Here is a 27,531-nt window from a genome sequence, read left to right on the forward strand (position 1 = left end):
AGTCTTGCTGAAATCCCTTCGATATAAAGTAGGTCACTGATAGTGGTGCCGACTGTCTCCTCTGCAGCACGTTCTCTTCTGCACTGCCACAGTGCAAATGCTGATTTCTCCTGTGTGCACATGAAATACAAAGCATAGTGCAATTCCTGTGCTTTGTTTGCAGAGTCCTTATTTTTGCACAGGAATAGTGACAGGAGGCTCGTGCACTGGGGGGAAGATCAGGATTAATCGTATCTGTGCAGTGGAAAGTGTCTCGGATAGCAGACTGCGCAGTAAGGTTTTCTGAAAAGAATTAGCGTTGGTATGTGTCAGCTCTCTGAAGATGTTACAAAGGTGGTGACATTTCATCCTCCTGATGTGAAGGTGTTGGATTGTTCACTTCTGTTCATCAGTGCTAGAACACGGGAGGAGAAGGTCCAGAAGAGCAAAACAGCTTTTTATATGGAATCAGGAGGTTATTCCTAATTAAATCCAGATCTCTGTGCTATTTGGTTTAAGCAGGTCTCATGGCTTCTTGTTTATGTGCACATACATCCAGTGGCATAAAAGCAGATGCTCTAAGGTGCTTTGGGTGTTGAAGTTCAGCTGTGGTGTCAGTTTGTCTCATTGGGGAGTTGAAAGTTTTCAGCCATAACGAGACATGTGCAGGTACATCTCAGCCTGATGGATGGGCTAACTTGTTCTCTCCTTTAAATCATTTATTAAAGTGGTTATTAATTTATCTTTTCCATCTTGATTACTTAAGCTTTCTTCCATTTTAATGGGAACAAAAGTTTAGGAGAAAGTCAAGCAGAAAGACTGAACTAATGCTAAAGCTCCTTATAGTACAACAAGTCTATTCTGTTGCAGCAGGGAGCTCACAGAAAAGCTGACTTGATTTGAAAGCTCGGCTTTGTGTGGACATCTACCCTGGTCAGCAGCCTGTGTAGGCAGGGAATGAGATTTTGGGTGAACTTGTCTGCAGATAAATTTCTTCTCTCTACATTGTCTGAAATCCTTAGTTGCTTTCCTTGTAGCCTGATGCTGATGATAGATTTTTCTATTCCAGAAGGTGAGTGTTTAAATTCACTTATAAATCTTTGTGTTACTGCTCCAGGAAATTAGACTTCCTGGCACTGTCAGGGTAATGACTTTAACGTAGTAGATTACAAAAATGCTGGCAATTTGTCTTCAGCTAAAGGCAATGTGTAGTGTGGGGAGAGAGAAACTTCACTGATGCTTTACTCTGACTTTAGGTTTGTAATTAAGATTAGCTGCTCTTCTCATTTCACTGCTATTTTAATTTGCTTTCTTAAAATCTTTACAAGTTGACTCAAGCACTCACCTGCCCTTTCCAGCTCCCTTCAATCGTTAATTTTGTCATATTGTGAATAAGTGAGTAGAACTGATTGATTAATGGTACCACCCACACCCCTCCTGTGCCTGCTCGTGGAAATTGAGGGACTGGGGAGATCTCCTTTGTGAGAGCAGGTAACGTGTTCTTGTGTTAACATTTTTCAAGTGTTTCGTGCATGTTATTAAGAATTCCCCAGAATTATTATCTCCTATTTCTGTTGCTTTACTAAGTAGAGTGTTCGTTTTGGTCCTGTGTGTTTTTCATAATTTAGAAAGCAGTGAAGGATTTCTCATCTGTCTTCCAATGCTTTGAGTCAGAGAAAATGTATTACCTTGAACAGAGAAATTCCCATATGGAGGCTGCCCTTGCCAAACTTTCTCCAGCCTGGTACCTGTAAATTCTCATTCTTTTTCCCAGCATCTGTGAGGTATTCAGAGCAGGCACCTGTGGATTTTTCCTTTCTTAAAACTCTTTCCATAGCTGACTGCTAATTGTCCTGCAATACTCTTCTTTTATTGCCATAATGTTCTTCAATTCTTATGTTGATCTGCTTGTTTGTTCAAAGCTGGGTTGGAACATGGCAGTGGGTGGCTTCCTGGCCTGCAGAGCTGTGCTCTACAGGTGGAAACTCTTATTTGTGATCTTTATGGATCTGTTCAATTTGATTATGTAGAACATAAATTGCAAGTTTAGGGCTGAAACTGAAGGGTCTGAAAAATCATATGGGGAGATGCATCTGGAATGTGAAGTGGAGGTCCAGGAGTGCTGTTGGGTCTTTTGTCTCATTTCTGCTTCTTGCACTGAAAAGAATGAGTCTGAAATAGCTTCTTGTTGTTCTTAACGTGACAACTCAAGCAATTTGAACTAATACTAAGTGTATTATAGAACGATTATTTTCATTTCAAGTAGACTGGTCTAAGCCTTTAAGAGTTGCAGCCTCTGTGACACACTGTGACCCTTCTGTGTTTTATTGATGTGTGCGTTTCTTGCATGAGACAGGTACAGAGAGGGTTCAGTGCTTACTCACTTAGCATGGATTTTAAGTGGAGTGCAAAATTCTGTCACAAATAGTTAACTTGATAAAACTTCTGTAAAACAGAAAATCATTCCAGTAGGAGCGTTGCTCTTGTTACAGAGTTTTTTTACAGAGTTTACAGACAACACAAGTTCTCTGTGAACTCTAGATGAGGTGACCAGTGATGCGTGGTGGTGACTCATCTGCAGAGATGAGAAGATGTTTTTCTTTGACTTATGTCTGAGTCCTAGTCCCAGTACGTACTCCAGGGTACCTAAAAGGAAACTTGCTGTAGGATTGTATCTGATGAGAAATTCTTGCTTGAGAAGTTTTATGTACACCAACAAGGCAGGAGAAGGAATGAGTAGAATCTGCCTCGCTTTTCAGGGACAGATGACTTTGAAACTTGTGGAATAAACCCTGCTTCATTGTCATGATGTTCCCTGTCACTAGCTATTCTCAGTTCTTGCCGCCTGTTGCCAGGATCAGACGGTTCTTTCTGGTACATTTGTGTCATACCCACGCAGAGCTCCTGGGCTTCATTGCTAAACAGTCCGAGTAGTGAGTGATTCACAGTCTCGTCTTGCGGTAAGCTCACCTTGCTGCACAGATGCTGCCTAACATAAATCATTAGCACGATTCTTAAGGGTTGTTCCTTCCTTGTTGCTTTTGTGCAGGCAGTAAGCCTTGAACAGGTTGGCCTTCGAAGGATGTTTTCTGTGGAACGACCTCTGTTTCCTTCTACATAACTTAAGTGGCACAAGCTTTAAAAAAAACAAAACAAGCCCAGCCTGTTTTTAACAGGTATTGAACTAGCTGGGCAGCTAAAGCAGCAGATTCTCCCCAGATAGTGTTTTACCCACAGGTCCCCACAGTGGGAGGTTATCATGCCATGCACTAAACAGCAGCAACTAGACGAAATCTTTGGGCTTTTATGTTGGTGCACGCTGCTGCACCAGAACTTTGGCAAACGTGTAAAGGGCACATTTATGCTTTTGTATTGCATTATATTGCTAGAATCCAGATTTAATAAAAGAAAGGGCCATGTTGTATAGGGAGCCAGCAAACCATTGCAGAGGGCATCACTGAACACCACTGAGTGTCCAAGGGTCTCTTACGGTCTGCTCTTTTGTTGTGGTACTGTTCGTTTGTTGGCCAAATGTGGTTTTCTTCAAGTGCTCTATCGTTTTAGCTCTTTCTTGACATACAGGTGACTTAAGTGATGTTTGTAGTTCAGTAGTGTGCTGGGTATAGCAGGTCTGTTATTCCCTGCCATAGGCACACATTGTCATAGGATCAGAATTGTCTGGAGGTGGAAGATACATGTCTGCCTTATCTGTAGTTTTACTGTGATCACTTGCATTTGATATTGTATATTTGTACTCGTTATTTCTGCAGGAATATTCAAATATTGATAAGGACTCGCAGTTCAGCCTTGCTTTTCTCAAGTGTGTATGACCTTTCTGAATTCTGCCGCTAATTCTTTTTACTTGTTAATATGATTCTATCCTAAAACATTCTCAATTGGGAGACTGAGAGGAAACAAATATTTTTCTGGGGGAAATACTAATGATATGACTGAAACCCTACGCAGTGACTGCATACCGTAATGCTGCTGAGACTCCCACAGCTCTGCTGCATAGGGTTTAGTTATCCCACCAAATCATGTGAGAGGAATTTGAGTCCAGTATGGGACTGGTTCTTACTGTGGTGTTATCTGCCTGCCCAGGAATGTGAAGAGTAGTTTTGGCTTTGCGTTCTGGTAATTGCTACCGTGTTTGTCAAATCATTGCTCTCTCTCGGGAATGCCTCGACATTGCAGCTCTGAGCTGTTTTCCGGTCCCTTGCTTTTTCCATAAGGACATCCAGGCAAGAATTGTATTTACAGATGAGACGGGCTAGATTCCTCGTAGAGGTGAAATGGCATCTGCGGAACAGAAAGCTCCTGCAGCTGCAGTAAGGGGGGGGAAGCACAATGTTCGTGTGGCTACAAATTGCCCAGTTAAGAGAGATCTACTTTTGTATCGGGAAGATCTGAGTTGGGAACCAGAAGAGTTCTGTAAACTGGAGAAGAAATTTCAACTGTGAAATTGTTCAACAGTTAAACACCACTAATGCCTCCCCATCCCCAGTATGGATACTTCATAGTGTGAATGCCTCTTTCAGTTTTAGATTATGTAGCTTTGAAGTTTAAGCTGAGGGAGCAGTGGGAAACAGCTGCTGGGACGGGGAGGCAGGAGGAGTGATTGCAGTGATGCAAAAATTCCATTCAGGTCTATATTTATATGGGGTTGAGAATGTGGAGCTCTTCATGAAGTCATAAGGTGGTTTTTCATGTCCCTAACTTCTTGGCTCTGCTGTAATTTGTTTGCCTGTAGCGCTCCTCCTTTTCCCTTTGTTTTCTACCACTGGACAGCTAGAGGACACATGTGAGATGAGTTAGGAAGACAGCTTGCTTTCTGAAGTGTTTCAGGCTTTTCCTTCTGAATGAGAAAAGTCTGACCCACCTGTAAGGTACTTTGGTTATCCTGGAAATAGTGAATGAACTTCCACAACTATTCTTCCTCTGTATCCTTCTCTTGTGTTCTTGAATCTTTTGTCTTCCTCAGTGCATGGAGAGGGAAAGATGGCAGTTGGAGACAAGATTCTCCCTCTCCACCTTTATGTTCTTTCACCTGCGACTCTAGGGGACTATCAAATAACTCCAGTCACTACTCAGCTTCCAGCTTCTTCTTGCCTCAGGCTGACACCCAAGAATATAGATCTATTATAATAATTAGCAGTGTCTTCAAAAGACAAGAATCCCAGGTGGTAAATTCCCTTTCCAGCTTGATGTGAATTTGTGGCCAAGTTATAAATGCACAGAAAATGAGACTTATGCATGTGGTTATAACATCTTAAACTCGAACAGCCCATATATACTTGCATAATACAGTAGCCTATGAAAAACTAAACAGCAGGAACTCCACTCAGGCACATGGTAATTACAGCAGCTACAGAGGAGATGGGGTGATCTGGAGCTTCAGCAAAGGACAGAGCTTGGAAGTAAGAAAGTCTCATTTTCACATTCCAGCATTGCTGCTGACTTGCTGAGTGGCCTTGGGCAGGTTAATTGCATTCAGATGCCAGGGCTATAGTGAACTCGTGAAGTGTCTCCTGCCTCCTCAGCCTTCACTAGAATAATTACTGATATTTTCGCTGCTGCTCTGATAACCAGTGCAGATGGAGTGTACATGATACGTTTGTAAAAACAGCAAAATTCTGCCAGAGTATTGTGTATCACAACTGGTGCTAGCACCACAGTGATAGAAAAATGAAATAAAAGCATCATTTCTGCTGAAGTTGGATGGTAGTTGCTTGCCCTGATAGGATATTGTGTAAATGGACTGAGGAGTACATGTTGTAGAGAGTATTTTGAAAATATTAAATACTATGAATTGCTTTATATTCTAGCTATGCATATTGGACTTTCCTGTGTATTTTTATGGAGAAGTTCAACTGTATTATTTATGGTTTTCTGTATAGCTAGGTATATATAGAAAACAATACATAACTAAAGACCTTGGCAATTTTTCAGCCCTGCTACACCATTTACCTTAGTTACAGCAGTGTCTGCTCTCTGGTAATGCAGGATCTTAACCCTTCAACCTCTGATTGGATTTTCGTGTCCTTTATACTTGGTTAACATTTCTGATGATAAAATAGTTACTGTTGGAAAGTGATAGTTGTCATACTTTTTTCACAGCCCTCCCTGTACTGTTTGCCCCCGCTAAGAATGGTGAATACTCTTCGTTCCCCACCCTCCAGTTTGCGTGTATGTTTTGCATGTCTCATTTAGGATTTCTGTTCTACAAGCAGTTCTAATTGGTACTCTAAAATAGAATGCCTGTTGTTACAGAGCATAGCTCATTATACAGATGCTGCTCAAGGACTGTTTATAAATTGAGAATGTGCCAAGAAAGTCTGCCAGGAATAGAAGCAGGAGTTGGTGGGGAGCTGCTTATCCCACAGAACTGTAACTGCCTCAGTCTTGGGACTTAGTCACTGCAGTGAAAAACTCCATCCATCCATCCCTGTTGCGTTATGGCAGATTTCTGCTGTGCCACTTACTCAGTTTCAGTTAAGAAGCAACAACAATGAAAGATTGGAGACTTCCCCCCGATGATACTTAGAAGAGGGTGCAAATCAGAAAGTTGTCCTGATTGCCCAGCCGGTATTATCGCGAAGCCCAGGGAAGAGGAACTCGGCCTCTGTCGGAATTTAGAGATGAAATTTCATATCAAAATCCATTACAAAAACCTTGTTGCACGAAGTTAGGGTTGTCTCTAGTGTCCATCAAAAGTACCGCAGCGAAGTTCTGCTGACGAAGCTATTTGACAAGTTAAGAGAACAGCAGAAAGTTTCAGAACAGCTGAAGCAGAAAAATGGTGTAATGTTGATTTAAATCCCTTGCCGGATTTCCAGAAAGCGTTTGTGACTACGTAAAGGAAGCAGTTACAGCTCTGGGTGAGTGATAGGAAGGCTGTGCCTCCAGGAGTAGCAGCAATGTGGATAGGTTTCTCAGGGCCTGTGTGACTCAGAAGCTTCAGAGCTCAACAGCAGAGGCAGCGCTCGAATCTCACTTAAAGCGTCTGGCTGGGATACCCTGGCTGTCTTGTCTGGTATGCTTTTGCCCACAGAAATGCAGGCTAATGCCCCGTGATTAAGCATTGGAACAGGTTCCGCAGAGAGGTTTTGAAGGGCTCTCTATCATGGAAGGGTTTCAAGACCTGACTGGACAAAGCCGTAAATAACTTGGTCTAAATTCAGCGCTGAGCACGCTTTGAGCAGGAAGCTGGCCCAGGTGACCTCCCCACACTGTCTTTCAACCTGGTTGTTCTGTGTGACTCTGTTAACTGATTACAAAGTCAGCCAAAAAAGTCTGCAAAAAAACAGCACTTGTGTTTTTAAGGGCAAGGTTTTTCCAAAACAACGTTATCCATGACAGCTAGCTTGGTGACTCGGATGGGAGGAAGGAGAGAGCCTGTTTGCCCGTGGAACCTGGGAGAGGATATGTGCAAAATGCATCTTGATTGTTGGATCTCAGGTTGATTGATTATTTGTTTTTCCTCTCCAAGGTATGGCTTTTTAAAAAGACAAATATATTTTTACTTACGTACTTTTTCTGGTGTCAGCACAGTAAACCATGGAGTCCTCACAACACTGTTAATCAGTGTTTGAGGGTGTGCTTGTAACAGCTAATGATGGGGGAGAGAAAATGGAATAAAAAATAATTGTGTGTTTCTGAACTAATTGCAAATTGAGGTACTAGAGATCAGGCAAGGAGGCTTTCCTTATAACGCAGCCAAGGCAGGGGAGGTACATGCAGTAAGGTGTCTAGCATTTTTTCCATCTTTGCTTGAACAGTATTTATTAGAGTTAATGGAGAGCTTTAATCATGGAGTTAATCTGAAAATTAAAATAAACTGGAATGTCAGATAACCTGTGCATGCTAAATTGCAGAAGTCACTGACGCTCATCAGTCAGACTGAAGCTGCAATTGTGTTTTGCAGAAAGGCAAATAAAAAGAATAAAAAAAATTAAGACTTCTGTTTTCTCAGCATTAATTTCTAGCGCGTTTACCTACACAGCTGCTGCAGTCCCATTATCTGACTCATTACTCTGTAAGCCACTTTGAGCTATCTTGAATGTGAAAGCTGCTATATAAAGCCGTATTTATTTCTATAACCCTGAGTGCTCTGCACAGGCTTAAAAGCTCCCCCCTTCTCCAACATGACAGGGGAATGATACGACTTAATTTGCCATATACCTCTAGCTGTGGATTGAAGAAAAATGACCTTGAACTGGGAGGCAGGCATTTTACATTATAAAGCAGACACTTAAATTTACCTGTCAGCTGGAGGGGGGAAATCTTACCTCTGCATGGTTTAGAAAGCAAAGTCGATCCAGCTGTTCATTGCTCTGAACCCACTGAGAGCTTGATTGCTGACCCAGGCATTTTCAGGTGATCAGTGCGAATGTCGATCAGTATGTGGTAGAAAGGAGAACATTTTTATTTCGACCTCTCAGACCATTAGTTTCAGCCATGAATTTTCTGTGTCTTGGTCATAGGGAAAACTGGAAGTCCGTAATAGCATGAAATGTGTTTTGTCTGTTTAGGAATACATCATAGTTCAGGCTTATCTGGAAGGAGGATGTGTGAAGAGCAGTCCTTCCACCTCACCTCCAGTTCTGTCACGTTTCACGTGCCTTCCGCTCTCCTCACTTTACTCAACGTTTTGTTGCTTTTGTAGGAGGCGTTTAGAGCAACTTCGTGTTCACTTTTAGCAGTAGCCTCAGTAAAGTGTAAGTACCTGCCACAGTGTGACAGCCTCCTTGAACAGGCCACATCTAGATAGGCGAGACAGAAATAGAGTGGGAGGGGAGAGTGGGACACAGACTGCTGAAGTGTGTTGTGCATTTAAATGACATGTCAGTGGCAGAGCTGGGAATAGAGACGAGGCTTCCTGATTTCTAAAACAACATCTTTTTTGCTGGCTCATGCTAACAAGCCGGGTAGCAAATGCCCTCCATTTGGAAACATCAGTTCTTCTTGTCCCTCTCATACAAAGCCAGGAAGAATATTTAATCTAATGAGTTTTGTTTTGAGACCTCTAAAATTGCAACCAGCAAATCTGTAATCATAATTGAGGATATAATTGCATCGTCCTGCTGAGAGCTTAAAAATGATGAGCAAGAAAAGCACTTCCAAAGACTCATTCAAAATGTGAGGGGACAAGAATAAGATCTAGAGAAAGGATCTCTCTTAACTGGAGTGTCCCCAGTGACCTTTAAGCACTTGGGAGATTGTAAGTCTGCATTCCTTGCAAGTGCAGGTTTCCCACTCCCCTTTTGGGGATACTGAGTGCATTGAGTCGTAAAACATGCTAGTGATCACTGCAGAGCATGAAAGACAGCTTCCAGATGTGTAAGAGGAGAGATAAATGCCAAGGATGACTGGAGTGCTCGTTGTGCTGCAGTGTGTTTGGGATTTCTCAAGGAATGAGAAGGCGTGGGTGTTAGGAGCATGAGACATGATCCCATTTGTTCAATTACGTGAGAGTGCTTCCCTTCAGGTTAGTGCTAGTGTCTAAAACTGAAGACCTGGTAGAGGGATGAGTGACTCAAAGATTTGGGCGGTTCTGCAAGGTTTTGCTTAACACTTAAATCCTAACAAGCAGGTCCTTTCCAAATCCTACGTATCTGCTTGCTGAAAGCAATGCTGAGATTAAACCCATTGAGATTAAACAGTATTGGCAGTTTTCTGTGTGGCTGGAGCTCAGCTTCCCTGAAACACTTAAAATTTGGTGCCGCTCCCCTCATTGCAGTCTGGAGGCCTATTGCTGGATCCAGCTACGGACTCAGACGGCCCATGAGAAGCCATCAGGGCGCTCATAACACTGCGTTGCGTTTATGAACGATTAGAAACGGGTATAGGTTGTACCATGATAGAAGTTTCAATACTTTTGAGGAAGTATCTCACCTTATTTACAGTTACACTCATCTTTTCAGAGTTTTCTGTAGGCATGAACAACCTGTGTAGTAAATGTCGGCTTCTGCTTAGAATCTCTTACACGGGTAGTTTTAAGCTCAGTTTTTAATTGCATAGTATTACCATAAGAAAGCTGCATTGAAATGGAAAGCTGTCCTGAACGAAGCGGCTGTTGGGTTAGGGGTTCACTGTTTGATAGAAGCTGTCAGTGTTGCTTTGAGGCGGGGTCTGCTGTGGCTTTGTTGTAAAATTTCTCATATGACTTTCCAGTGGTTTGTGAATGTGGGCTGTGTAGGATGGTAAAGATGGGGCCAGGCTGCAGCTGGATGCTGTGTAATGTTCCCCTGTTGTCTCCTGAAACGTGTCTCTGCTTCCTCTGTTCGGTTCAACCAAGTATCTCAGCTCTATCTCTGCTCTTGAAGGCATTAGGGTTTCTAGCTCATGCTGAAATGCATGAGAATAAAGTACCCAAATACTGTACCTTGAAAACCTAGTCTGCAAGGTCCATTTTTTGTTAGAGAAGTTGATGAAAATCTTCTGTACATGCAGCTTCCACTTTGGCCTGACATTTATTTGACATTGGAAACGTCAAATTATTTTTCTTGGATGCTTGGGAGATACTCAAATTGCCTGACAGCAGCATAGTGACTGTAATTGAGACAGATTAGAGGCGCTGGGCTGCCTTTGGGTGTGTGTGGCAGCTTTCATGAAATGGAGAGAGGAATTGAAACACATTTTTGATTCTGGAAGCTGTAGCAGGAACTAATTAGCAATTTCAAGACACAAACAGGATCGGAGGAAGTTGTTTGGGTTGGCATATAATAAATTATTTAATAACTTCAGGGAGTCTTTCCATATGGCACTTGCTCATAAAATGTTTATAAAGGCAAGATTGCAGGACTCTGCCTGTAATGAACTGAACAGGCTTCCGATACCAGTCCTGGTGATTAGGAATCACTGACCTTTCATTCCTCTAGGCTGAGGCTGGACCCGCTAGCTGCTTCTCAGCTTGGATTCTGATACCCTTTCCCCAAAAAAGGTTAGTTGTTTGTGTCCAAATATTTTCTTCCTACTGGGAAGTTATTTTGAAGTGTTTGGTGTTTCTGTGAGGGCAGATCCACTGGAGAATAGACAGATTTATTTTTCACTTTTATTTGAGGAATTCAAGCTGTGGAGTTCTGCTGCCCTTCACTGCCTTAAGCAGACGGGCCTTTAACAAGCAACTGAATTGATATGAATAGCCAAATACGTGTGTAATGGCTTATGACCATTTATGAGACTTTATATAAAAATCATGATGAGAAGTGGAAGTATAAGTAGACTCAGTGAAGCATGAGTAACCCAGAAAGAAGGTTTCAAATTGGCTTCCCAGCGTAGTTCTGTGTATGTGAGCTCTGAAAAGATTTTGGTTTTTTTCTTGAAGTTGTTTTTCCCTTGGCACTGAAGATAAAACTCAGACAGGCGGCGAAGGGGAGAACCTGACAGGTGCCAGCCCGAGTGGAAATACTGTCTGTCGATCCTTGTCTGTCGCAGCTCTGAGCAGCGCCCGTTGCTGATACATCCAAGCGCTTGTCAGGAGCGTGCGGGCTTTCAACCCAGCGCAGAAAGTCCCTCAGCAGCAGAACAGGGTTTTGAAGCGCAGTCAGTGGAAACCCCCATGGTCTCCTACCTGACAAAGCAGCCCTGTTCCTGTGAATTCCCGCGGGATGGAAGATTTGGTTTTGCCTTGCTGGTTAAGATCAGTGCCAGCGCCCCAGTGCATGAGGGCAGAGAAGGCTGAGCCCCCGAGGTGCTGGGTCCCCCCTTGACTCACCATGGGTCTGTTGGAGAGAAATAGCATCTGTGGAGGTCTGGAGGACTGTGGCCGCTGCATCCAGGCAAAGAAGTGGCCACTCACTACAGTCCTGTCCCCTCCATCGTTGTCCCCCAACACCAGCCAGGCTGCCAGAGTGGCTGGCTGCTGCCCGTCCTCTGCTCCAGCTCTGCAGTGTCACCTCGCGGGTGCGTAGTGCAGAGCTCTCCAGTCTGACAGCTGGTTCCCACCTGATGCTGGATCTTACAGCTTTGCACTGTGTAGCACTGTGGCCTCTCTCCCACTCCACAGCCCCGTGGGAGCTTTCATGTACTGGCCTACTATGTCCCCTATAATTCATACAGCAGGGGAGGACCCTTAGTGGGACCATACCTCATGATCCAGTCCATTTCATACGGTCTCTCGGATATAGGAAAGAAGATATTTAAGAGGTTTGCAGAGGTGCGAAAGACTTTTTTGTGCTTTTTCCACCTTTTTTGCATAACTCTGTACTTCATATCTAAGGGTGTGTGGGTATTTCACCTAAAATAAGTATTACCATGTAGGGTTTTTTTATTTTCCCTTCCAGCTGTCTTCTGTAGTGTTTCTTCCCCTTTTCTGTGCTTCCCTACTTGCTGGGGTTTTCTGACAGTAAGTTTACAAAGCTGTTCAACACCTAAACACTTCTGAATAATGTTAGAATCTTTTTAATAAAATAAATTTCCTTAAGTGGCATCTGGAGGCAGGGACTAATGCATGATTCCTTTTGCAGTAAGCTTTTCTCTGCAGACAGGTTTCTACTACTGAGCTGGGAGGAAGCTAAAAGCTCATTAGCTTCCTGGAGTCAAAGCAGCTGATTGGCATCTGGAACTGCAAAGCTGAGTTTTACGGGGGCTTGAGGCCAAAAAAAGGCTATTTGGAACACATGATCTGTAGTGAAACACACACCAAAGACCAGAGGAAGGAAAATGGTTAGGTCCAGGCAGCCCCAAGTTGAAGGAAGGAGTCCCTTAACAGCGCTGTTCATTTTCAGTGATGACTCTAGTTCTGAGACGTTTTTGTGTTATGAGGCTGTTGGACTTGCTGGTAGGATACTAACAGCAACATGTTGTATTTTACTGCTGCACATAGCTGTGGTGTGATTTTTTTTTTTTTTTTTTAATGGGCTTTCCTGCAGGGAATCACTCAGTATCTCTCTTCAATAAACACATTTTATACAGTAAGCTCCAACCTTTTGATGGTTGGGCTGGACAATTAGGCATCTACACTAGTAACAGCAGAGAAGAGAGTCTGTCTTAGATCCCAGGTCTGTCCAGCTGCATCACATGGTAGCTATGATCAGAAGCAGTAGCATGCTTTACTGAGCTGTATGTGGGGTTTGTAAGGAAAGTGTTTTTAACTGTCTTTGTTGTTTTCAGTTTAAGGAAAAGTCCCTGAAAACACACAGGTTCTAGCATGTATACATGAATGTACAGTTGTAGAACCACATTTGTTTATATAATGTGAAAAGAAAGAATTTTCCTCAAGTTCCCAATCCTCATTAGCTTTGCCAGCCATCTCTCCATTCCTTTTGTTCCTTTGGGAAAGCTTAGCTAAATGGAAAAGGCTTGCAATGTGCTCCAAAGAGCAGTGAATTCAAACCCTACCAAGGCAGAGAGTAAGTTCATTCCAGCCTAGAGATTCCTCGAGCTAAAAGCTTTCCCCATTAGGAAGAGGGGTCCATTTTCACACCTGCTTGTAGCAAATGAGCCTTTCTGTAGTGTCACCTCGTTACTGTGTCTTTCCAGAGTCGCGAATGGGGAATGTTCTTTGGCAGTGCTATCAATTTGGATTATTGTGGCATCCCCACATGTTCTTGGCTTGTGCTTGGAGCTCTGTGGACAGTAAATTGACACCTCCCTGAGCTTCCGCATTTTCTACTGGTGTAACTGGCCCAAGCGCCAGCAGTCAGACAAGCCTGCCGGGCTGGGCAGTGTTCTGATTTCCAGCGTGGATTGTGCAGTCCTTGCAATTGCTATCTGTGGCTGAAAAGGAGGGTGACAAAATAGAGCTGTTCAGTGCCACACACAAGGAGACACCCCTCAGGGCATGTGAGCGATCACCAGGCACTACCAGCTGGGTCCTTTCAGAGAGGAGAACGAAAACAAGTCAGTCGTGTAATTCTGGGCTCTTGCAGAGATGGGCACAGATGTGTCCCAAGCACCCATGGTCAGCAGCAGCAGCCTGAGATCTAAGAGAATAAGTATGGATGTTTGACCTTGTCCACTGTTGTTCTAATATTCCTGTTCCGTAGCAGACAGCATCTGGAAATTCAGATTTTCCCTCCCAGGGAAATGTAGCATGATCAATGACACGCTTGGTACTGATCTCGTACGCACGGGCCAGATTGCGGTCCGTTTAAGAAGTCCCCTGTGCAATGCGCATCATCCCTGTGCCCAGCATCCTGTTGGTGTCAGCTGTTAGAGACGTGTGTCCAACCCGAAAGCTTCCGAAGGAAGCTTCCCTGGAGGCAGCAGGCGAGGTTGCCCCCATCTAGATTTGCATTGCTGTGCTCCTGGCATATTGATCCGCTGTCAGCGAGATCACCAGCCTGGTAAGCCTCATCTGTCTTTTATCTTAAAACACTGTAGTGGTTGAGACAAGAGTAAACAACAGCCACAACCGGTAAGACTGCTACAGACACAGTGTTTCTCTTGGCAAGAGAGTGTTCACCCCCAGCTTAGAGTCTGAGGTGTGTCGGAGCTGCCAGGAGTACTGTCCCCTTGCACGGCTGCGATGTCACACTCTGACACCCTGCAGAGCTGGCAGACCTTTGGTGCCAATTAGTTTCCTATTCACTTGGGTATGTGAGCCAGGATTTTGAACCAAGTCCCATTTTGAGATCTTGCAGTGGTGAGGCAGGGCCTGGAGTGCATTCTGGGGGCTTGCGGACACCCCGGTGAGTTGGTGATGGGAAGAGGGAGCCTGTACTTCCACGCAGATGAAGTTCGGTATGTAGCTCACAAAGCAGAGACTCCAGTGTGTGCTCTGTGTGTGAGAGAGGGAGAGAATGTGATTTAATATTTGATTTTTAGATACAAATTGTATTTCAAAACAGACTTGCTTTGGGAATAACAGGATTATCCTGTTCCGTTTAAAAGAAAATGCATTCAGTTATCATTGTGGAGTAAATAAAAATAACTTTGGATCAGAGAAACTGGCAAGAGAGCAAGTGTTAACGTTTCATGTGCTGTATTTAAAGTCTCCAAGGTCAGATGCAAGTCTTCTGTGACTGGGGTAAAGGAGGCTATTTGCATGAACCGTCGATTTTAATCATTCAGCCAAAGGCCTTAACTTCAGGTCCAAAGCATTGTTGCTTGTAACAATGGTGTTTCTCAAAAACAAACATAAATGCTGCCAAAGGTGACCTACAAATGCTTCAGTGTGCTGCAGTTCACCCCTGAGCCTCCTCTCCCGTCAGTTGGAGTCCTTTAGCAGCAATCCCTTCCCTGTTGCACCAGCCTGGCTGCAGGGATTTCCCTTCCTTCAGGAGCAGCCCAAGGGGGACAGCACGTTCCCCTTCTGAACTAGGAGCTTGCGTAGTGCTCTAGTTAACTGCAGCCACGTTCAGATCCTTATTAAGTATTGGTCCTCCAGAGCCTTTGCTGCTGATTAGTGAACAGAGGAGAGAAGGTTGTTAACAGAACATCTCCAGTTGCCAAGAGACTTAGCTGCGTGTGCTTGAAAAAAGCCTTTGTTATTGGGCAGTGTGTCAAATGCTGTTGGGAGAACCGCTGCTTGCAGGGCCTTTGGAAGGGAAAACTGTGTTAGCTCTAACGTGTCTGCTCACAGAAGTGCTGGAACTGACACAAGGTCAAAATGGGTTGTGTTTAATTGAGCCATCTCTTTGTTGGATGGCATATTCTTTGGGTATGAAGTGGAATATAACCAACCTTTTACAAAGCACACTGCAAAGTTACTTTGATGACAGCTTGTGGAGCTTGGGAAATGTAAAGAGTAATAGAAATAGCAGCAGTTTGCTTTCCCAGGCATCCTTATTTCTCCTGCACTGCCTTGCCCTCCCATTTGCTTTCCTTGCTGCCTTCCTGGCTTCCCTGCAATCAGCCCAGCTCCCTGTACTGTTTTTTTTCATACCTCCACACTTGGTAGGTAACATTCCTGTTACATCCTTTGGGGCAGGGGGTGCTTGCTTCCCTTTTTAACTAGCGTGCCATTGCTGCTTTCATTGTAGGAGTACATGGTAAGCTGGGAAGAGTTTATGTAATTTAAGAACTTGTGTGTGATTTAGTAGATTAGTTGGAAAGGTCACGCACCATGGTGTTCATTTTCTAAATAGAAAAACCCTTCTTAAACATTCCCTCAAGCCTGATTTGAGTCTCGTGTGTCCCATATTATTCTGGTTGTTCTTTTCAATGCTATTCAAAGGCCATTCTGTTTGTCTTCAGAGCTCCTGCTCAGTGGTGGATGCTGCATTCTTGATTGAATCTCTGCAGTAAGTTAATACCTGTCCTGACTTGTACTGCACCTTGAAGTGAACGCTGCAGGGACTACTCAGAGCTTTCCACCTATCGTTTCTTCTTCATTCGTTGCAGAAGCTTGCTACACCGCTGTTGTATGACACTCAGTATTCTACATGTATCTGCATTGAGCTGCATTCTCCATCGATTACGCCAAGTGTTGGCTCTGCTGGAGCTGGCTGCGTTTTCGCTACTGTTAAGCTTTTCAATTAGAAGTATCTTGCAAGTTTATGTTGGCACTCAGGCTGCTTTGTGCACGGGGTGCTGGAGCACAGCATACAGATGGAATCGAGCTGGTGGGTTGATTTTTTTAAGGATCTGATTACTGTTTTTATAAAAGTAACCAGCTGCCTCCCCCCGCCTTCTATGGGGTTTTCATGCAGTCTGTTATAAACCGTACTGCGGGGTGAGGCGTTCCTGGAAGGGGGGTTGAACTGCAGGGCTGGTGTGCTGCTTACATATTCTGAAAGCATTTCTGTAGCAAATAATTCGGAAACCCTGGTTTACAACTGTTTAACTTGCAAACAATGAGCTACCCAGGCTGTAATGAAGTTACCAGCCTGTTGTTGGCAGAGGGCAGGAGTCCAAGATCTGTGGAGCTTTTCTTTCTTGCAGAATCAAATTGTTCGTTTCTTTTACTGACATGATTCTTTACTTTTTTTTTCTTTTTTTCTTTCTTTTGGCTCATAGCTTCCTAGTTGCTTAGGGAGCTGCTTTCTTGTTCTACGAAGTCTGTTAGTATATGACCTTGCGGAGAATTTGCAGTTTGGGCTCCTCTCGCTCCATCTGCCGGTGGCTGTCACATCCTGCGCTCGGGATCGGCTGGCACAGCCACGGCCACATGAGCGAGTGGAGGGGCTCAGGACAGACCAGCCCTTGAACTGCCATTCCTGGTCAGCACACACTTGGTGTGGACCTGGAGAGCATCTCTTGGTTTAGTTTCATCCCAAAAGGAGTTCAGGTGGTACTGTGATTTCTGTGTTGGGAACCAAAGCTCAGTAAGTGGGAGATTTGTTTCCAAAGTGGTCTGAATCAAAACTCTGCTGTAAGCATGCCTATGGACACTGCAAGAATGAGTTTGTTTTAGTGATTTTTTTTTTCTAATTTTTCGTACAGTGTTGCCGACGTCCTTCCAACTTGAGATGACGTCTGCCTCTCTTTTTAAACAGCAACCTGGTTTTTGTAGGGATGGAAAATGAAGCAGCACATTTCTGCTATGGCAGTAGGAGAACTCTCATCTGACCAGTATCCAGGTGTCTATAATTTCCCATGCCTGTAGGGGGAGAATAGATCCTAAATGGGGTGGGTGGTGAAGGGGAAAAGATTTGGCAACCTTACTCTAAAGAGAGTTGTCTGAGTTTGAGATTAAGCTGGCATATCAGAGAGAGGCACCTGGTGCAGTATTTTATGTTGTTGCCAGAATGTAGCTAAGTACAGGCACAGGATCAGCATTGCCAATATGAAAGCAAATAGGTTCGTGGAGGAGATAATCCAGGAACTGCTGCATCATTCTTGGCACAGGGAGTGAGGGTTGGATGGATGAAGATGGCCAATTACCCCCAGTTAATTCCTCAGGTGTTTTCTGTTCAGGATTGAAATCACTGTCTGTGCTGTCACTGTTCTGTGGGCACATAACGGATAATCCACTTGGCACCTCCTGGTAGCATGAACACACAGTACTAATCCATTTACCAATTTTGAGCTACTCTGCTGCAAAGAAGCTCATCTTCCTCTTTTCAGAAAGATGAGACTAGTGTTGGTGAATGCGAGTCTAATGTGGAAGATCTTTTGCATGCACATTCATGCCCTGAGCTGGGGGCAATGCTTAGATGCTGTAAAATGTCTGACGCTCACAATGACATCAGTGTCCCGGGCATTTTCTGCTTTGCCAAAAGGCAAAAGTTAATATAGCGACCTTGTTTACTTTGCTCTCTGCAATGAAAAAAAGCAATAAATGACTTATCCCTGTGCTTTTCCAGGAGGAAACAGTGTAGATTGCAACTCAGCACAAATCCATAACTGATGGAAAAATCTCATCTATTCTGGGAGGAATTATAATTTTAAGGGCTATGCTGAATCTGGGGCTATAATTACAAGAGCTTTTTAAATAAAATTAAAAACAGTGGATGTTTTTCTCATTTGATGTGTTACCTATCATTAATGACCCTCTTTTCTCATTTCCATGTAAAAAATGGATATAAGCAATTACCCGTATATTGCACAAAAGCAGCATTACCTGAAAAAATAATTAAGATGATCTTGAAATTAAGGAAATCAGTTTCGAAGAGAAGCAGGTGCTTAATGGAGGTGAGACCAGCTGTGCTTCCCAGGAACGTGCTTGAAGTGCTTCATGGAAAAATGTGCGAGGCCTCCACACAACACTGGAGGGAAATTTATAATAATTCAGACAAATTGCATCCTATAAATAGCAGAGCTGGATTCATTAGGACAGGAGGCAGATGGAGAAAATATAAAACTTGTTTGTTTCTTTTTATGGGACTACAACGCTTATGAAAAGTGTCAGCTTGCTGTCAATGAGGGAAAAACCCTCCGGTGCAGCAGTAACTTGCTTGCTATTAGGCTCTCATCTCTGCTAATGGGCAGCCAGCCATGAGGGGCATTCATCATACTTTGCTTTAGCAGCTCCTGCCTGCCTTTTCCTGGTGTAGGCAGGCTGGCAGAGTGCTGCAGTGCTGGAAGTGTGCAGCAGGTGAGGGGAGGGGGGACACGAGGGAGGACAGGGTTTCGTATATGGAGCATAGCACTTGCTGACTTTTTAAAACAGATGCTAATGGGGCAGAGGCATAAATGGAGCTGGAAAGTGGGGATGTGCAGAGTGGGGTGGGAATCATCCACCAAACAGGCGAAGGGGCTGTGCCCCAAAGCAGGAATGTGCTGGTAACTGGCAGAGGAAATGCTGCGCGTTATTGAAGAGAGAAGGTGAAGACATCTTTGAGGTGCTCTTCCATTAGTAAGTAGGAAAAAGGAGAGGCTTTCACGCGTGAAGAGGAGTAATGAGAGAGAGCGGGCAGGAGGTGCGTGACTGGAATGCAGCTCTGTCCACGGGAGGTAAGCAGAGGCGAGAGGGTTGTTGCATCTTGGCATTCACACGCAGTGAGGTGCTGCGAAGGAGGAAGAGTGTCCAGGCAGAAAGGAATGCACAGGCTGGCAGAAAGGGCACTAAAGTAACAGGAGAGGGTCCACATGTGGGGCTGTGTCCATGTATGCTGGAGTTGTGACTAGGCACTAAAACAAAGCTATCAGAGAAGACTGGCTGAGCAATCGCATGTCACTTAACCACAGGCAGCTCTGAGCTCAAATTCAGAGGTGATAAATATTCTGTATTAATATTATCTGTTAATGAACCTGCCTTCATCCCTTCTTATGATCTGATTTACATTCCAGCAAAGCTTCCTTAGAAGACAGCAGTGTGTCAAAACTCCAGTAAGGCATCCTAAGAGATTTTTTAGGTATTAGCATCAAGAAAAGGAATACTACGCACTTCTCAGGCAGTGGTGTTTTTCCTTGAGGAGTTCTTAGATTGCCAATTCACCTTGTGAAGTGCAGAGAAAAAAGGTGATATGAAGGTCGTGTTGGAGTCAGATAATCACAAACTTATTTGAGGAATGGAGAAAAGCTATACAACTGTTCATGCTTCATGTATTAAGTAACTACAGTTTTTCTCAGCATTCAATATAGAGGGCAATGATCCTAACACAAGGAGAGGACACTGGAGAAGAGGAAAGTGAGTGGTGTGGATTGGCAGGATGCCTTTGGGGATCACCATCTGTCGCGGCTTGCACGTATCTGTAGGGTGTCATGTGGTAAGCAAGTGGTGGCATTAAAACCAGTCATAGAGATGGAGCAGGTTAACTCCCCAGTCATCTGAGAAGAATGCGAGTGTGCTGGGATGCAAGGGAGAAGCTGCGCAGGGAAAGTGTGATCCAGCGCGTGGGAGCTTGTGGGTCCTCATGCACAGATCAGTTTTGGGGTGTGGAGCACAGAAACCCTGGACTGATAAAGTGTTTTCTTGCTTTCAGTGGGATAAATAAGCCCTGTATATCCAGGGGGTTAACACGGCCTGTGTGTGTGGGTAGTGTTACACAAGATTTAAAGTATTGAGATCTAAGATACTGACTCACCTAGTCCCACAGCAATAACTAGTATGAAAAGTATGGAGAAACAGATTTGAAATGCAAGGCTTCAATTTCAGAAAGCCTTTAGCAACTGAAAATTTTAAAAATAAAAAATTGATAGAATACCAGCTTGATAGGATAGCATTGTTCAGTTTTTTTGCTTCTAGGTTTGATCTGAGATGTCTGAAGAAGGTTAATCTGATATGCGCTGAAAAATAATGTGTATGAGAGATGAGTGATCTTGAAGAGAAAGTACTGGAGAGAGGGAGGGATTTGTGTTTGTACGTTTCCTGACTTGCTGGTGGAAAATTTGCTTTGAATTATTATGCTATGCTTCTAGGACAGCATCCTGTTATGTGAAAAGCATTCTTTTCACATGTACAAATAGAAAAAAAAAAATCTTCCGCTCAAAACAAGCTTCAAATTTCCTCTTTGCCTAAACTCACTCACACCTTCATACTTTCTTTCACATCATATTTTTCCAGAAATCCTTCCCTAGGTAATGCCTGCTGAATTTTACTTATTGAAAACGCCCCAAAAGCCACCAATCCAGAAATATCTTCTAGCTACAGTGGCTGCAGATGAGTCTGTGGTGACCATATGTTGCTTGTGCCTTCCTGCACTCACCAAAACACTTCAGTGGGTTTAGGTTTTTGTTCACATTACCTGAACAGCACCGTGATCTTTAAGATCCTGTTTGTCTAGCAAGCCCTCTAACTGGATGCTTGCGTACTCTTCCCTCATCAATGCAGTGTGTCATGCCACACCTGGTGAAGAAAGCTAGATAAAAATTGCTTCAAAATACACAACTTGGAATGATGGAGTTCTTGCCTAAGACCCCCCCTTTTTAATGTGGGTAGGTGGATAAATCCTAATCCTACGGATGAGGAAGTGAAGACACAGATGCTATTGTCAGTTACTCAGCATCACGAAAGGAAATCCGTGACGGAGCTAGGAATAGGTCTCATTCCTGTCATGCTTAAACTGCAAAGCTGATACAGTCACTCTGGGGATAGTTAACATCTGTGTCTGTTATCGGTCTCCCAGTGTGGTACAATGCTGGTGTAATTTTTTACCTAATATTGGAAGTGGAGTCAGCATTTCTCCTTGCCCCTACTAATTGGGCATTCTAGTCACTTTGAGATCTTGCATCTTTCTTTTGGTACCTCGGTGTGAGAAGGGGCTGGCTGATATGATTGTGTAGCTTGCTCTTTTTGGCCCTGTTTGTGTCTGTAAAGGTACTGAGCTAGATTTGAATGAAAACAGGAGTGCAAGTTGAGTTTGCAACCCAGTCTAGAGATGCAAAGTAAGATTTGTTGCAGACAAAAATTGTCTTGTCACCTTCTTACTACACGTGTATACTCAGCCTGCTAGGCAGCATATAGCTTAGCACAGGTTTCAGAAAGAATTGTCAACCTGAAGACAAGCAAAAGGGACCTTCAGCCCAGATGAATGTCCTGTGCATGAGTTCCCGTGTGCAGCATTTTCAGTAACTGTGGAGAAAATGTCCTGGACAGAAGTGGCAGAAGCCCTTCTTCCTGTGCTGTAGCTTTCTCTGGGCTGTTCTCATATGTGGTTAAATAAAGGTATGTTATGTGTTTATTCATGCATTGTCTTCTCTGTTCTCTTGCTTTGATTCTCCTCTTCCCCTACCTGCAGGCTTTGAGTTGCTGTATCAGCCAGATGTGGTGCGACTGTACCTCTCCATCCTCACTGAAAGTCAGAACTTCAACACTCTGGAAGCTGCAGCAGGGGCCCTGCAGAATCTCAGCGCTGGCAACTGGACGGTGAGTGCAGTCTTCTCTTTAGTCTCTTGTGTTTCCTTTGTATAAGTAAAGAGCAAAGCTGTGTCCCATTCTAAGTGCACTATTACTTTGTGCACTTACATCTCCTTTAAAAAGGAGGGAGATGGGAACTCCAAAGAAATTATTTACATCTTATTTGCCCTTATTTGTAGTTAAAGTGTCACTGAGCTCATGATGATTTAACCGTGAACAGGGTTTACTACTTAAACAACTTAACCATTGGTTCATCCATTCAGAAAAGCCTGTTGTTAGATGAGTGTCCTGAATGCTTCGTTCATAGAACTGTCAGATTGCTCAGGAAACTGCACTCCACAGTGTCCTCTGATATCCTCTCTGAAGCATCCCTGCACTGATCAGGCAGTTCTCTCAAGGGCGTGCCTGATCACTTCTAGAACCGCACGGCAAAGTGGGACTGATCAGCAGCCTGAGGATCAGCAGGGTGGTGTTTCACAGCTTTCTTGAATGTAGTTTATTTTAAAATAAATTATAAAACAGAATAAAAGCATGAACTTGGAGGTGGGGGAGGATAACAGATGCTTTGGATGCTTTACTGTCCCCTCCAAATGACCTCTTTTTTTTCCTAATCCAGAGGGATGTTTTCACACTGAGGTGTGTGCAGAACAGATGCGGGCAGGTGATGCTCCTTCATTCTATTTCTGTCCTCTTTCCCCAGCAGCTCACTAAGCTGTAGGTTGAACTTCTAATCTAACATCCTTTCTTCCTTGGTGCTTAATGAACTTGAATGATGGGTTAAGTTATAGATGCATCAGCACACACAACCTGACTAGTCTTTGCAGGGGGAAAAAAAAGAATTACAGCACTGAAAGAAATGTCAGGGGCAAGGAAAGGGCAGGAATATGAACTCACAATACTTTGTGTTGTTTCTTTTCCCTTGTGTGTTCTGATCAGTGGTCTACGTACATCCGTGCAACAGTGCGGAAGGAGAGAGGCTTACCAGTGCTTGTGGAGCTGCTCCAGTCTGACTCTGACAAGGTTGTGAGGGCTGTTTCAATTGCCCTGAGAAACCTTTCCATGGATCGTCGCAATAAAGATCTTATAGGTATCTTCTGAACTTTTCTAACCAGGCTGGGATCTTGGATGCCCTTGAGAGACCTCACATTTTGTGTCACTTGTGCTGAGGATTCCTTTTGTATGCAGTTTCCATCTGCGCTACCCAAGATTACCCTGTAGCCACCAAGGGGAGGGCTGTCACCTCAGAATGTATTTTCAGCCCTTTCACACAAGCTGTGGTTTGAGGGAAATCCCTAACTCAGGACTAAAAACAGATGTAGTTTTCTGCAGGAGAGGGGAGTGTGCGTAGATGTGCAGAGGATCGGGTGGGTTAAGAGGTTTCTTATCTCTTCCTGAGCTCTGGCTGACGTGGCACTTGTGCTCTTAGTCGCACGTGGTGGTTACAGAGATGTTGCTCCATAGGCCTGCTATTATAGCCCTTGGCATGCTGAGCTAACCTGGGGAAGTGCAGCGGGCTGTGAAGTTGTCCCTTTTTTCTCGCTTCCTTCTTCCCTTCTCATCGTTGTGTGTGGTAGTTACCTGTAGAAGCTGAGCACCAGACAATCTACTCTTCTTCAAGTTAGTTCGTCAGCAGTGCTCTCTAGCTCCTGTCCCAGGGGGCAGATAAGCATTCACCTGCCCACAAGCAGGAATCTTGAAAGATTCAGTTGCGAGTTGAGTTTTCCTCTGGATACCTCCGTATTTAACTAATGCATTTGTTTAAACTATAACCTTGTTAGGCCAGGAAATACTGGTCACATATTTAGGGCCATCATCCAAGTTGATGCTAACAAATGGCAAGGTGGGATTCTGCCTTAATACATCAGGTTTGGTTTTTCTTTAATAGTTCTGAGGTGTAGCTAGGCAAATAGTACAGACAGATGCCTGGAAGTGAGAAACTCCAGGCTCCTTGTTTTTCCTCCAGTACTATGCACCATGTAGGCTAACTGCACCCAGGAGGAAATCCTCTTACCTTTGCTGGGGGAAGGTTAATAAATGCATGGCTGCACACCTTGTCCCAGAAGGCCTATTACAAGGCGAAGTTGAGTGAGCCATGTGCGTGTAACAGCATGAATATGGGGCATTAGCAGCAGCTACTGGATGCTTTTTGCCTCAGGCATTGCAAAGTATGATAGATGCTGGCTGTAAAATTCTCAGTAAAGACTGCCCTTTTTTTTCCTCGATACCTTTTAGTGTTCATGATGAAGGCGTTTGTCTTGGCTGTCAACTCTGAATCACCTTGAAATAATAAATGATAAATACACGGTTAAGTTACAGTCTTGAGGTTCAAAACATGTGCATTATAAAGTTTTTTAAATCATGGTGACACCCTTGATTTCTGTCATTCAGAATGGGAAGTTGAAAGATTATTAGAGCTGACTTAATAGTATCTCTTCCCCTTATCTAGGTAGTTATGCCATGGGTGAGCTGGTAAGAAATTTGCCCAGCAGACAGCAGAGATCTGCAAAGAACCTGGAAGAGGACACAGTGGTGGCAGTGTTGAATACCATCCATGAAATCATTACTGACAGTTCAGAAAATGCAAGGTCTCTGATACAGACACAGGGCATTCAGAAGCTGGTAGCTATCAGTAAGTCAAGGTAAGTGACAATTGAAAGCAAAATGCATAAGAACTCACTGCAGACATGAAAATGTCACTAAGAACAGCAGCTTTTTATTTTTGAAAGTATTCAAGCATCCTAACCTTTTAGAGCTCTTAATTTCAAAGTAATTAATATATATGCAGTAAAAACAGTCAGCAACTTTAATAAGTTTACTTGATTAAAAAAAGTTAATTGAGTAGTGACTTCAATCATGCTAAGACGTACTGTCTCCTTGTCAGATACATCTTAGCACCATGTACGCGCTTAGCAGACATCATTTGTAGTGAAACCGTGATCTTTATTTGTAGTGTGGGAGGCATTTTTCCTGTGGCAGCATTCCATTCTGGGAATGCCAGTGATGAAATCTCTTTCTTTTAAGTAAAATGGTTAATGATGAGGAGCAATCGTTCTGGCCAAAGAGCTGGTTAGTGGTAATTTGAAGTGACAGATTTTCACTCTGCAGTTCTGTTGAAAACTCTGTTCTGACTGCTTTAGAGAAAAGTTTGTTTCCTATAGTTCAGCCAGTTAGACATGAGCTTTTTTATAGGTATGTTTTCAGCAAACTTTTGGGAGAGTAGCTGAAGGCTTTGTTGGGTTGCATTGTTATGAAATTATGAGAGCCACCCAAGAATCTAGCCCTGTGTTATTTTATAGAGGGTGCTTGGGTACTGACTTAGTAAGGAATGGACAAAATTTCATTTCCTGTTTAAAAATAGCTTATTTTTTTGCTGACCCAAGTTGCATTGTAAGGTATTCCAAACCATGAAGCAACTTTATTGAATTGTGAGGAATATATGTAAGTTGGGGCAAAGGTTTGAAAAGTAGCTTAGAAATTGGTTTTTGGGGTGTTTTTTCTAAATAAATCCAGGCAGTATGGAATCCATCTGTCTTTTGGCTTGGAGCTGTCATTAACAAAAGAGTCACCCTGGCCTCAGTGCTTGCCCAGCAAGACATGTGAAAACCCAGAAATCTGCACAAATTACACCTTTTTCTTTGAATTTTTTTTTGTCATCAAATACCTATAGATATGAAGATATCAGTGAATGATTTAACATATATCCTGAAGCATATAAGTTGAAAGAATAGCTGTATGGAGTATTAGGTATCTCCTGGATATTGCTTTTGGTGCAAAGAAGTCAATGTATGAATAGTTGTACATTGCTTGATACTTAAGGTCTAATTTTATCTTGCAAAGCAGCCAGTCTCCCAGAGAAACAAAAGCAGCATCTCACGTTCTTCAGATGATCTGGAGCTATAAAGAACTCCGAAATGCCCTGCAGAAGGATGGGTGGAACAAATCACACTTCCAGGTAAAGATGCTGGGTCTCGGATTTAGTTATGGAAATGCCTGAGTGGAAGATATCCTAAATCAGTTTGATATTACAGTCTGATAGACTGTGGGCTTTGGTTCTGTTCTCCCAGGTGGTAGAACAATGTATTGCTGTCTGTTCCGTCACAGCATCATGCATATACTTGCTGGTATGTTTTTCAGTGGTCTGTGAATTATGGCTATTTAGGTTTTGGAAGTATGCCACCTCGTAGAGGCCAAATGCCCATGCTTTACCGGGCATGTCTTTTCTTAGCTGTGTCTCATTTGAAACATTCCATCTAGCAGGACAGCGCAACCACCTGCTCTTCACATGCAGCCTCCTCATCTTTCATTGTGAAAAGGTTTTGGTCCTTTTACAGACCAACAATGCTGCCATTTAGATAACAGGAAAAAAATTCTACCAACAGATCTATATGAAAATAAAAAATACTCCAGTGCCATATTATCAACAGAAGGGAGGCTTAGCAGCATTCCATAATCTCTCTCCCTACTGTTGGTTTGTTTATTTTTCTTGTCCAATTTCCCTGAGTAGCAATTTTGTATTTATGTGATTTCTGTCTCGTAGTCTGTTTCTGCAACTCCAAAGGGTTCCAAAGGTACTGCTGGCAGGTCTGGCTATGATGACAGCACTTTGCCTCTGGTGGATAAAAGTCAAGGTCAGTTCTGCTCTTTATCACTTCTTCTCTTGTGCTTTCCTTGCTTGTTTTTTGGATTTGCTACCTCTGTGTCACAAGAGTGATAAGGCAAGGAATGAGAGGGTAAAAATGTATTATTTATGTGGTACTTCTTACCCCACAGTCCCAAAATGATCAGCCCTATTAGCTGGATACGGATAGTATTCCTTCCCTTGTGGAATGTACACTGCTGGTGTTGTTTTCTCAAATTGTGTTCAACAGGATCAGTTACATCTTCCTGGGAGAATTTGGGATAGATGTGAGTTGGAACTTCAACAGAGAACAGCCTTGTTTGTCAGCTATATGTTAATAAATCTAGCCTTCGGCCAGGCAGCAGGGTTGGCCTTACCCCTGCTCAGTACTGGAGTCTTTTCCTTTCTAAATTAAGCGTGCCTGTTTTGGCACTGCTTCTTCCTCTGCTGTGCAGGCTTTTTTCATTGGACGTGGGTTTATCCAAACTCTAGCTAAACCTGTCTGTGCTTGTTTATGAGGCCATACCAACACTGGTGTAGCTCCAGCTTTAATTTCATTATGATTCCTTTGTCTCTGAATCTGTTTCTAGTTTCTAATGTCCAGATGTCAAAATTTATTTTCAGACATATTCTCCTACAGCAGCGTTTGTCATGTTGCACTTCACCCAGCTTAACTGCAGATTGGTGCAAAAAAGACAGCCCCGCACTGCCCTGCCTGCTTCCACCTTCCCTGTCTTTGATCAAATCTTGGCAGATCATGGGGATGACTGGGGTCCCTTTGCTGACCAGACAATAAACTTTTGTTTTC

The 27,531-nt window shown here is 43.4% G+C and overlaps 1 protein-coding gene across 1 annotated transcript in view; it reads left to right on the forward strand.

Moving 5' to 3' along the window:
- ARVCF (armadillo repeat gene deleted in velocardiofacial syndrome) overlaps positions 1–27,531 on the forward strand; it is a 71,108-nt gene that overhangs the window by 33,048 nt on the left and 10,529 nt on the right. Inside the window, exons 6-10 of the mRNA XM_010080372.1 lie at positions 21,987–22,114; positions 23,042–23,192; positions 24,552–24,744; positions 25,946–26,057; positions 26,643–26,733. Of these exons, the coding sequence (XP_010078674.1) occupies positions 21,987–22,114; positions 23,042–23,192; positions 24,552–24,744; positions 25,946–26,057; positions 26,643–26,733 (675 nt within the window). The remainder of the gene's footprint in view (positions 1–21,986; positions 22,115–23,041; positions 23,193–24,551; positions 24,745–25,945; positions 26,058–26,642; positions 26,734–27,531) is intronic.

This window comes from Pterocles gutturalis, unplaced genomic scaffold, assembly GCF_000699245.1.
Source record: "Pterocles gutturalis isolate BGI_N339 unplaced genomic scaffold, ASM69924v1 scaffold13589, whole genome shotgun sequence".
Taxonomy (NCBI): domain Eukaryota; kingdom Metazoa; phylum Chordata; class Aves; order Pterocliformes; family Pteroclidae; genus Pterocles; species Pterocles gutturalis.